Below are 13,384 nucleotides of genomic sequence, written 5' to 3' on the forward strand. Positions count from 1 at the left end.
AGCTTGTTTTTAAACTTAAAACTCATTTCATCCTTTTATTCAAAATGGAGAACACAAGGGAAAGGAGCTGACAGCAGAGCTGGCTACCAGCGGGCCCCCATGCCTTTCCCTCCACCCCAGAACTCCCAGGTTCAGAGGTTCCACAGCTCATTTTCATGGTGCCCTCCCTTCTCCCCAGCTGGCCTCCAGCATTCCAGGCTGCACAAGGATACAGCAATCTGTCTGAAGAGTGGAGTGGCAGCGTGGATGAATGAGAGATGACACAGATGGCACAGCAGGGCAGGTGAAACAGGCAGAGAGGAGGTAAGAGCAAAGAGCATTTACTCGCAACCTAGTGATGTCTAGAACCAAGGGTAAAGCAAGTGGGTGACCAATGGTGAGGAAACTCCAATTCTGGGAAAGTAACACTTGGGATCTCTCTCTTTAAAACTGTGTGTGTTTATGTGATATTTATATGATCTGTTTGCTTTACCACACACACAATAATGATTATGTAGCTTTAATATGCTTAATATGTCAGATTAAATTACTGTGAATTTTATTTGATGAGCACTATAAATTCTAGAAATATATAGGTGTCTTTAGAGTTTCCTACTGAAATATCAATCATTGCCTGGAAGTTTTAAAAAATTTGAACTCCTTAAATTTGTTCATTAGTGAAAGGGAAGCAAATTATCATCGCCAAACCTGCATCACTATGGAATGGAAATAAACTGCCTGGTCTCTTTTGGTGTAGGTGAACATATTTTTAGTACTGACTTTGTCATTTCTTGCAAGATATCCTCTAATTTTTGTATAAGCCTATTGTCTAATTTATTTGCACCTCTGCAATCATATTTAATGGGATCATCATGAGGAATCTCTCATTACTTTTAAAGAACACAAAATACCTCATTTATCCCATGAGCTCTTTTATTCTGCAAGTGAGATAACTGACCTGAGTGTCTGATTTTGCCCCAAACTTCCCTTGGATTTCTAATAAGGTAGAAAGTAGGCTTTTGCAAGCTATTTGTTAAATTATTCTTTTAGATTATTCCCTGATATACCAATTTAAGAAAAATTACCTTAAAAATAAAAAGTCATCAAATAGATTTAAATTTTTTTCTTGTGGCGAGGCTGTGGACTGACCACCGAAAAGGCATTCATAACCCATTTCTCTTACCTTCTACTTCTACAAAGGCTGAAAAATGAAAATGAGTCCCCATACTTCCTTGCTGCTGGGGGAGGCCATGTGAATGTGACTCAGTTCTAACCAATGAGATATAAGTGAAAAATCCCTGGGTGGAGCTCCCAGGAAAGAATTTAAAAAGGACAAGACCTGGCTGGCACGTGCCTGTGGCATGCCTTACGCCTCACCCCTTTTCTTGAAAGGTGGATACCTAGGGGTGCATTAGAGGTTTCGCAACTATGAGAACAAAACCCCCATGGGATAATGAAGTAGAAGAGCCAGGCTCCTTGATTACATACTGAGAGCTTATCACACAAGACAAATAATTCTCTTTTTTGCTTAAGGCACATTCATTAGATTTTGCCAATAATGCATTACAATTGTTCCATTTCCATTCCCAACATTTGTGCAAGTACTACAAATCTAAAGCTTTCCATCTATTATTATTTTTTAAAATATATCTTTATTGATTTCAGAGAGAAGAAGGTAGAGGGAGAGCGAGAGAGAGAAACATCAATGATGAGTCATCGATCGGCTGCCTCCTGCACGCCCCCGCCAGGGATCATGCTCACAACATGGGCATGTGCCCTGACCAGGAATCGAACCCCGATCTCCTGGATCCTAGGTCAATACTCAACTGCTGAGCCACACCCGGCTGGGCTTCCATCTATTATTGATCTTCCCCTATTAATGGCATGATAAAGTACATTATAATGCTTTAAAAACTCAAAGGTATATTTAAAATATGGAAGGAATTAAGTTTCTTTCATTCTGCATATTGACTGAAATTAGTGACTAAATTTCAACATTTAAAAAACTAACTTACACCTGAAGATCGTATTTATAAAAAGATAGCTTCCAAACTCATCAAATACTTTAGCATACTTATTTTTTAATGATACTCTTTTCTATTCAAGTTTACAATATATTCCAAATTTTCAAATCCTATCCTGCAATGTTTTATGTAGTCTTGAAGAGCATTCTAATTCTCCTCCCTAGAGTTATTAAATTCAGACATATGTAATTTAATGCCTGAAGACACTTAACTGCTGCTGACATTTTCGACACCAGATGTAATTAGTAACCTAGAATTATTTCTCCAAAACTACCTATGATATATGCTAAGATCTAAAATGATGACTCAAGATTAAAGTCTTACTAATTTTTGTTATAAAATATTAAAGCTGTCTAATCTTATATAATACGGGGAACTGAAAAGGGCAATAGCAATGCCAAGTTATGACTATTTCATACCCGGACAAAACAATAATGCTTTTTCATGTATTTATATATTTCAGAACAAACTGTAAAGCTGGTTATTTTATTCCTCTGAGGAGTCGCTTCAAATTGGCTGAAATGTAACTTAAGGCATGAACAACCACCAAAAAGAGGGAGAATTTTCTAAAAACCACCATTTTGACCATGTCATACACATATTCAAAATCTTCCATAGCTCCCAACTACTTTCATAAATTTGAGCTCTGTGGGCCAGCACATCCGCCCTTCCAGCTTTACTTCTCCCTATATTCCCACCTGATCAAAATTACTCTATTTGTTCCAAAAGAATTTCACACTGCTCACTTTTTATTTAAAGGTGTACACAACAATTATTACATAAAGACACTGGAACAATGTTGAGAATTGTGACTATTTTTAAAAATGCTATGAAGAATAATAGACTATTCTAGAAATGCCAAAAACCACATTACTACTAGTATAAAACAGCTAGGTAAGTACAGTTCAAAAGTACCTATACACCGGTATATATACTAATGACATAAGAGAGAAATAATTTTCCTAAATATTGGCTATAAATAATAATCATATGATTGGCTATACTGTCACCAAGAGCTAAATGTGATACAAACAGATAAAGACCTAAGTTATGAAATAAATCTTTAAAGAATTCAACTATAATTTATTCCTGCAAAAAACTATTGATGTGCTAAATATATCTTATGTTTAAAAAGACTAGAAGTAACCCCAGAGAGATTTGGGAATTCCAAGAAGCACCCTTATTATAGTTTTATTATTACCAAACCGATAATATTTCAGTATATGCTTAGTATATGGACTATATTTTCTTCAAAATCAAAAAAGGCTGCAGGTTCCTTCATGGCATAAACTTTTTTTCGACTTCAGACATAAAATCCTGAGATTTTACTTCCAATACAAAACTTCATGGGCTCAATAAAGAAATTCAGTAGACAACATTTTGATAAATACTCTAAATCTTTAACAGATTACTAGATTTATGCAAATTCCAAGAAGTATATCATAAATCCTATTAAAACTTCTATGCCGGACATTCAGAAATACCAACTCAAATTTGGGGAAAAATTAACTAATAACTAGTGACAATTTTTGTTTATTTAAGAACTCAAAGAACCCAACAAGCCCAATTAAAACATGTTGAAAATAAAGCAATTTTTGTTTATTTTTAATTCTAGCACTTAAAATATTTTAAAAGCCTTCACATTTTCCCCGCAAAGTCTTACAATTTAGGTGGCAGTCTCTTTTGAGATATAAAAAAGAAACCAGAACGCTGTCTGTCTTTCACATGCCAAAAGTACATCCCAAGTCTATTCTATTCTCTCCATGGTCTTGCCTACCACCTAAAGTAGCCAACACCTCCCCTGAATGCCTCTTAACTGATCTCTCTTTAGGTTTACTCTAGTCCTCCTACAATCCTATCTTTATATAGGCAAAAATTTTTTTATAAAATGTACACAAGGTCTTGTCACTCCTTATCTTAAAACTGTCCCAGCACAAATAATAAAATTCTAACTCCTTGTCATGCTCTATATGATTAAGCATGACTCCACCTCACTTATCATGCTCTAGCTACACGAGCTTTCTTTCTGTTCCTCAAACACACCTGCCTTCACCTCTGCTATTCCCTTTGCTTGAAATGACTTCCACTACCCTCAGTCCTCCAAACTTGCCACATGGCTCACTCCTCCTGAGTCAGGCCTCATCTCCAGTGTAAGGTTTCAGATTTAGCGAATAAAAATAGGGGACATACTTACACTAAAAAAATTATGCAGTTTATCTTAAATTCAAATTTAAGCGGGCATTCTACTCCAGTATCATCTTTTTAGAGAATTTCTTGATTACTGCCAATCTAAAGTCTCCTTTGTCATAATCCTATTTTCTTCATTGTCCTTGTCAATTTCTGGAAATTTCTTTGCTTACTTCTTTGGTTTATTCATTTACTGCTATGTTCTACCTCCATCCTATGACGTGTAGTTCACCTCCCCACTCTTTGAACCCTTACACCAAACCTCTACCCTGTGTTAGCACCACAAAAACTGTTTGGACTGTTTCTTTAGCATCTAACACAGTGCCTAGTACAAAGTAAGCACTCATAAATATCTGTTGACTGAAAGAATGCTCTGAATTTGTATGCTAAGGGGTTTAGAATTATTTCTAATTCCAAACCTGTGAAACAATTTCAAAGTTCTGGAAGGAAAATTAGTCAGACTGGTTTCTTATGCAAGCAAGCAATCTGAATACTATAGTTTTATGTGATTAATTTCATTACTGATGTTGTACTATAACAAGACAAATAAATAAAAGCTGTGCATAATTATCTGCACATGACCAAAAATAACTAGGAATACAGAAATATTCATAAAAGCATGCCTACAGAATACAAATGTAAAACTATGCAAATCAATTTTACCGTCTTAATAGAACTCCTTTGTTTTTCTTCCCAAACACCACTGCTCAACTCAAGTGTGCAATGAATATTTGCCTCTCTGTCATAGGATCCAAAAATGAGTAATCTGCAGTATAAAAATAAAACAAGGAGATTATTATACCAGTTATGTACATTAAAATTTTTCTTTCAGATCATTATACCAAGAAGTAATAAATTACTCCATTACTACTACAATTTTGGTTACAGAAAAAAAATGAAATCAAATATTTGGTAGACCCTCTAGTGGAAAAGTGAAGTAAAGCTAAAATTAGGTGAAATTCCAGGATAAGCTGTTTTTCAGCAGCTAAATCAAAACAGAAAGTAGCATCTACTTATGAGAAAACAAATTGACCAGATGTCTATACATAGTAGCAAGAGTTATAGATCTTCGAATCAAACTGTTCAATTTAAAAAGTTGTAGAATAATGCCTACAGTATAATAGCATCTCTATACAAGTTAAACAGATGTAAAATAGTACAATATAGTTGCCTATGAACACACACACACTTCTCAATCTACTAATGTGACGTTGGCAAATTAATTTCTCTAAGCCCATTTCCTCCTCTGAAAAATTCAGGGGAAACATAGTATTTACTTCTCAGAGCTGTTGTAAGAGCAAAAGAAAATGCATGCAAGGCATTTAGCACAGTGCGTAGCAAACAGTAAGTGCTCAATAAATGTCTGTTATTCCTATTATCTTGAAAACAATTATCAAGGAATAATTGCATCACCTAATTTTACTGCTCAATATCCGGAGTCTAAAAAAAAAATCTCAGTTCTGATCTTGAGACGATAGAAAGCAGTTATTATCATTGAAGGGAAAAATGTTGCCCACATGTCCAACAACTTCTACATTATCTACTTCTAAATCAGAAGGTAAGTCTGTCAATATGTTTTAGTAGTAAGCTTGAGAACAGCTTTAGTACTAATAACATCTCGATTACTACTCCATTACTTTATCTCTACATGACTATCATGGGGGTAGGAGTGCGTAATGAAAGAAAAATGGATAAAACACATTAGAGTAGTATGAGAAAACTGTTTCCTAAGGTTGGAGACCTCAAGCAAATCATGTTTATGCCTCACAAACTGGCTTCATGAACTGAAAAGCCTGAATAAAGTCATGGCAAAAAAACCCCCCAAAACCCTGAATTTAAATAACTTTTAATCTTAAAAGGAAATTTACACAGTGCTTAACAGTCTATTGCCAAAAACATTAAGAAGAGTCATAATTATAAAATACTAAGTTTAGGAAAATGAGAATTTTCATTTACCAAAGCTTTGCTGCCACCATCTGTTCAAAAGAGCGAACTACCTAAGGGACTTTATTTCTATGCAGAGAAGGCTTGTGCATCAGCTAGTAGCTCCCAAATTCCCAATAGATATTAATCTTCAGAATTCAGGAACAAGAAAACACAATTCTTGGATTGTGCAATGGTTCTCTGGATTAGGCAATGTTTTTTTGTTTTGTTTTTTAAAAATATATCTTTATTGATTTCAGAGAGAGGAAGGGAGAGGAAGAGAGAGAGATAGAAACATCAATGATGAGAGAGTCATTGATTGGCTGCAGCCCACAACCTGGGCATGTGCCCTGACCGGGAATAGAACCCCGATCTCCTGGATCCTAGGTCGATGCTCAACCACTGAGCCACGCCCGGCTGGGCAGCAATGTTTTTTAAGATAGGACACCAAAAGCACAAGTACAAATAAGTAAATGGGACTTCACTGGAATTAAGATTTTGTGCTTCAAAGGACACCACCAAGTAATCGAACAGATAATCCACAGAATGGGAGAAAATATTTGCAAATCATGTGGACCTGTGTCCTTGTTCAGGACCTTAAATCTCAACAAAGAATTTAGAGCAACGCACTCTGAAGACCATCAAGCTAGATCGGGGAAGGCTGTAGCCCTCTGAATATGTAGTGATGGGGGTAAGGCTCCTCTGTGCTAAAAGAGGTCAGGGGCTGACTGACTGGGATGTAATTTCTGCACACAAAATTGAGGTGTTCTAAATGAGAGAGAGTCTACTGCCAAGCCTCACAGATATTGCTCCCATCAGAGAAAAAAAATTTCTCCTGAGCCTCATATCCTTCCATTTTTTATAGGAAACTGAGTTCCATCATAATCTTATGAGACCACTGTCATATATGTGGTCCACCATTGACCAAAAAGTCATTATTCAGCATGTGGCTATACAGTAGTTGACCATTCACCCCCAATCTTGGGTAGTGTAGAGGAGACTGCAAATAAATCCTGAATTCCTTTTAGTAAGTATGTTTTCTGTACTTGTATAAATAAAGCAATTCTGAAACTATTTGAGATGTATTACAGAACTAAGCAAATGAATAGAAGTGCTGATGTTACTGGAGCCAGAGTTCAAGGGATAAAAATATGAAAGTGGAAGAAGAAAGAACCAAGGCAAGGAACAAGGAACAACCCTAGGATGAACTGGAATTGGAAGTACTGGGAGAGCTTATGGTTTCTAAATTGTGTATGTGTATATGTATGTGTATACGTATATGTGTAAGTGTCCATACCTATATGTATTTCACAACTCTGTCTGTTGAAGGGAACTATGAATACATGAAGTAGCAGTGAATGACCCAACACCCAGATCTTGATTTTTAATATCATACTCTATTAGAAGGAACCCAGGCTCCTTGGTAAAATAGCTGATTCTAGGACTGTTGCAGAAAAAATACAAAATAACAGCTTGTTATACCAGAGCCAAGTTTGAAGGGGTTCCTAGTGGCCAAATCAGGGACAATTCACACACAAAATAATTAGTACAGTAAAGAATTATAACCACTGAAAAATACAGGACTCTATGAGTCTGTGCTGGTAACAGATAATTGGGGAGTAAGGTAGGACTCTTGGTAACAGAGTAGAACATCAACTGCTATAATTTTCTGTATTTGTGTTAACATTAATTTTTTTTAAAGTGATGTATTTTTGGAACCCAGTAAAATAAAATGACATTCCAAAAGCTGCTGAGAAAACAGAGGCTTTAAGAACAGTGTAAGTCTGACTCAGTGAAGAAGTGACCTTAATTAGAATCTTCTATCTATAATTAGGACAGGCTATATCCTAAATATACACTTTAGAGTACAGAACTCTCAAACCACAAACTTTATAGGCTTTGCCTTCACTGAATATGATCTTAGTTTGTTTTTAAAAATATAACTGGTTGATAAAACCAGGCAAAGAAAATGTATTCATTACTTCATTCAATGTCTTTTACATAAAGATGTATGTGACAAATTCCTCCTAGAATGTGATGCCAAGTTTCTCTCCCCCTGAAGAACATGCACAGTTTATCAGAGAATGAGAGCTAAGTTATCCACTGTTTCCTTTGCTGCCAGAAAATTGATCTTCTCTTCTCTATATGGTTGTTTTGAATCTAATTTATCTTTTCTGCTTAACTGCACATGGGAATATGTTTTCTTTGCAAAATACTTCAAATCCTTTATGACTATAAATTAAAAAATAGTTTTAACAATATGATTGTAACACTAATGTGCATAATTAAGTCTTCTAATAGAAGCACTACAAATACATAATTGAGTTTATCAGTGACTTAAAAAATCAAGTTTAGTTCAATGCAAAAAAATAAAAATGGACTGTTAGAACCAATTTTTACAAACAAAATTGTGTTTCCACCCCCAAACTTTTAATTGGGAAATTCAAAACTCTATTTCAGATCATCGGAAAAGAACCCCCCTTTACAATGTGAGGCTCTTGTAAATTAATAAAACTCAAATTCCAGTTCTCACAACCAAATGTGCAAAAGAGATCAGGTTTGTTTAAAGATTTGCTTTCTTCTTGATGAACACTATGATTACAAATTAAAGCATAATAATAGAAGCTACATCTACTGAAGGCTTTCTATGCGGTCGGCACTGTGGTTTATTTACCTATCTCTTAGGTTAGTTACTGGCAAGGTAGCAGCCTTGCCCATTTTACAGATGTGTAACTTGCCTAAGTACATATATCAGTAAGGGTACACAGCTAGGACGTAGAGACAACACTTTCTGATTAAAAAGTCGGCAGTATTTCCACTTCATGTCGCCTCCTGAAGCATAAAGTTTCCAGTTGTATAGTAACTCCAATATTTTCAATAAACAGTTTGTTTTCTATGAATACTTCTAATTTTTTCCTCATTGGCAAAGGTCACTCTCAAAGCTTTACAATAGGTAAGTTTGATGAATGAATAAATAAATCACCTTCTAGGCTATCTTTGCAGGTTTGGGGATGGGTGGATGAGTAGGTAGATAGGAATTAACAACAGTAGAGTCAAGAAATTTTGTGCAAAGCTGCTCTTCAAATGTTTAGAAGTTGCTATGATTATTTTGGACAAGGAAATCCAGTAAGTATGATTCTGATGCCTGTGGATCTACAATAAAGTTCACTGGACAAAAAAGAAAGCATCAGTTCAAAATTTCCTTTGACATAGGCCACTTGAAAAACGTCTTAAATGTTAACATAATTATATACTTATTTGTTTTCCTTCTTATTGAATTTATTGGGGTGACACAACATAATTGTATATTTAATACTTAGGCTTACCATAGCATATTAGCTTAGCTACTTCATATTCAGACTTGTGCAAGCCAAGTTTTACTGTATATGTTATTTTACTGTACAATGAGGTTCCTTTTTACAAAATTTACAGCATTTTTAGTCTTTCTTTGATAATTCCTTTTCAACCAAATTTCTGACATAATGGTGCACAAAAATGAGTCACTCTAAGAAACAAAAAATATTTATCATATTATTAAGGTATTCAAAATTAACCTAATTATTAGCAAGGACACAAATACACTAGATACAAAAAATATAACTTGTATACTCAAGTACTTGTTTTTATTATGAGTTGGAAATAAAAATAGAAATGAGAAGTACCAATTAAGTGGTATAAACAAGTGTCACAGAAATGTAGCACAAGGAAAGTATCCTTGTACTTGGAATGATTAGGAGACATATTAAGGATGTAGCTTCTGAGGTGAACCAAGAAAGGTTGGTTTCAAGGAGCAGAAAATGGGGTAGGGCTTTCAGTAGAGAAACGGTGGGGATCCACACATGGGGCTTGATACTTTAGAATATCTAAGGCAGGGGACAGTGAACTGTGGTTGTCTATGGGCCAAATCCAGCTCACTGTTTGTTTTTCTATGACCAGTGGGCTATCAGTGGTTTTTACATTATAAAAAAAAAAAGTTTTTATTGATTTTTTTATAGAGAGAGAAACATCAACATTGATTGGCTACCTCCTGCACGCCCCCCACTGGGGAAGTGCCCTGACCCAGAATCAAACTGGTGACCTCTTGAAAGGTCACCCATGCATTGGTGCATGGGTCAATGCTCAGCCACGGAGCTACATGGACCAGGCAAGTGTTTTTTACAGTTTTAAATGGTTGAGGGGAAAAAATTTCATGACACACAAAAACTATGAAATTCACATATATATAAGGTTTTACAAATACACAGCTATGCCACACCCATTGGTTTACCTATGCCTATCTCTGACTGCTCTCACATTACAAGGCAGAGTTGAGTAGTTACAACACAGCCCACGTAAATCGCAAAGCCTAAAATATCTACAGTCTGGCCCTTTAGAGAAAGAGTGTGCCAACAAGACCTATGTGGCTCAAGTGAACTACTGCAAGTGAGGGGTGGACAAAGCAGCTAGAAAGGTAGGAAGGATATGTAGGCCCTGGCGAGGACTTGAGTCTCTATTCTGAGAGATGAGGGCAGGCATTAAAGGGTTTTAAGTAAGAGTCCGGCTAGGTGGCTCAGAGGGCTGGAGCAGCATCCCATAAAGCAAAACGGCTGAGGGTTAGATTCCAGGTCAGGGCACATACCTAGGTTTGGATTCAATCTCTGGTCAGGGCAGGTACAGAGGCAACTGACTGATGTTTCTCTCTCACATTGGTGTTTCTCTCTCTCTTCCTCTCTCTCTAAAAAGCTATAAAAACATATCCTCAGGTGAGGATTAAAAAAAAAGAATATTAAGAGAGTGACAATTAGACTTGCATTCTGAAAAGCTCATTCTGGTTGTTATACTGATAACCAGTGCTAGGAAATAAGTGTGGATCAAGAACGGGCTCTGTAATAAATCTAACCGAAAGTAACCTCACAGAGTGATCTGATCATAGATTCCTAACTGGGCAGGTCATGGTGAGTAGTGAAGCCCTAGACCTATAGAAACGTCTACCTTAGCCTAAGCAAGCCCTGTCCTTTGTTCTTGTGCATTTAGGTTAACACACCTTCAATATACCAGGGTGATTCTCTTTTTTAGACTCTTCAGAGGCATAACCACCCTCAAGGGAGCACATAATCTTGTTAACTATCCCGAACCTAGTTTTCTCCTGCCTTCATGTAATCTTCCTGACATTTCCTCCTTCATTCCAACTGTATGAAAGACACTGCAAAACTGTCACTCTCTGGAAGATCTGAGATCTTGCTTCTGGCATGTCATTAGTTTGGCTCAAATAAACACTTATAAAAAATTCTTTACAGGTTTGGATGTTCTTATGTCGATATAAATAAGAAGGTTAGTATGGTAAGCAATTCAAGAAAGATATAAACACAGCTTAGACTATGGGGCTGGCAAAGTAAAATGAGGAGGCTGGACGAGATTATATTTGAGATCCATCCAGGAAGCTCTAAAATTTCAAGCATCACATGGGTTCCCAAGTCGGATTTTTCAACTTTCTAAGGTATTTTCAATGATCACAAATAATTCTCAAAACTGTTATGCTATGAACAGCTCTCCTATAGGTAGTAAGTCAGATATGCCAACAGAGCATCACGCATCTAAAAAGTTTGGGAATCACTGACAAATAAATGACACCCCCTCACCCCATTAGAATGCTTTCTAAAGCATGGTTTATATTATGTTTGCAAGCTAGAAAGGACTATTTTTATAAAATTTACAATTAAAGAATTTACAGATAATACAATATAAATTAACACAGAGGGGATAAACACAAATACTACTTAAGCATATTTGACTGCACTTTCTTTCCCATAATGTAGTAGCGACAAAACAAAGACCATACCTGCTACATTCTAACAATGTAACTTTAAGACGGCCTTCAGTCAGTGCCCACTGTTGTATATGAATATGCTCTTCTTCATCTTCTTCAAATCCTTGCAGGGTTTGGAATGGAAAAAACGGCTTAAACCTGAAAAAGTAAAGATAAGTCTAAATTTCTGAATAATAAACACCACAGTTTAAAGCACAACAAAGCCTACCTGTAGGAAAACAACACAACACAAAACAAACACCTAATACTGCCCAATAAAACCAATGCTTACTATATGCTCCCAAACTAGCAGCAAATGGTGTCTTCTCTGCGGCGCCAGACCTCCTGGTTTTTTGGTGTGCCCTCACCAACAAGGCAGGACACTTAGAGCAAAGAAAAAGAAAATCTAGAGGTCACCAGGTACCAGGACAATTGGTTCCAGTGAGGCCTCACCTTGGCTTGCAGACAGCCATCCTCCTGGCCTTTTTTCTCTACACACATACTCCCTATGTCTTTCTTCTTCTCATAAGGACACCAGTCCTATTGAATTAGGATTCCATCCTTATGATCTCATTTGAACTTAATTACCTTCTTAAAGGCCCTTTCAAGTACAAGTTACATTAAGGGTTAGGGCTTCAAGATATGAATTTTGGAGGACACAATTCAGTCCACAATAGAACTCAAATGTAACCCCAGAGCCCGGTCTATATTCCCTGGGGCTGATTTGATTACCACCCTGCTTTCTGCCAAAACATATACTCTAAACCCAACCTGAAGGTACCTGACAAGGACACTCATGGTTTCACATAAATTATTGTGCTTGACCCTCATAGTAACATGGAGATGCATGGTTACAAATCAGCTCCTCATTTCACAAAGATAAGGAACAGGTTCAGAGAGAACAAAGAGCCTGCTGGAGACTGCATCCTTTATTAAAAAGTTACAAGACATGTAACATATACACCAGCAACATGAAGTCATAAAGCAAGAAAGAAGAAAGTGATCCAGAAAACAGTGGATCCAAGTCAAGAAAGCTATGATGTCCTAAACCCAAATGATAGGTGTGTGGCAAGCCAAGAGAGAAGCCCACTCTAGGGCAGGTGATGAAAGCTCTGGGAAGATCTCTAGGAAATAAGGGGAATAAATAGAACAGACAGAAGGAATAAGAAGAAGAGGTTAACTTTCCAATTAAATCTTGAAAATTTAATTAAGGTAATTAGGTAAGAGAATAAAAAAATTGCAGCTTGACCCTAGGAACATACTGCTTTGAATGGTACAAAGATTTTGAAATAGGAACATAAAGAAAACATAAATCTGCATTTTAGGTCTGCAATAAAAAATTATATAAGCATAATTATAATGTAAATAATAGACCAATGAATGACCCAACAATCCCACTCCTAGATATACCCAATAGAAATGTACACAATTGTTCACCAAAAGATCTGTATAAGAATATTCCTAACAGCACTAATCCAACAGTCCA

General features: G+C 36.3%; 1 protein-coding gene across 1 annotated transcript in view; it reads right to left on the minus strand.

Annotated features, from left to right (window-relative positions):
* Positions 1-13,384, minus strand: part of PDZD8 (PDZ domain containing 8) — a 54,988-nt gene that overhangs the window by 24,917 nt on the left and 16,687 nt on the right. Inside the window, exons 2-3 of the mRNA XM_016212177.2 lie at positions 11,932-12,057; positions 4,854-4,956 (exon numbers count right to left, since the gene is read on the minus strand). Coding sequence (XP_016067663.2) covers positions 4,854-4,956; positions 11,932-12,057 — 229 coding nt within the window. The remainder of the gene's footprint in view (positions 1-4,853; positions 4,957-11,931; positions 12,058-13,384) is intronic.

Source organism: Miniopterus natalensis, chromosome 14, assembly GCF_054644295.1.
Source record: "Miniopterus natalensis isolate mMinNat1 chromosome 14, mMinNat1.hap1, whole genome shotgun sequence".
Lineage (NCBI taxonomy): Eukaryota > Metazoa > Chordata > Mammalia > Chiroptera > Miniopteridae > Miniopterus > Miniopterus natalensis.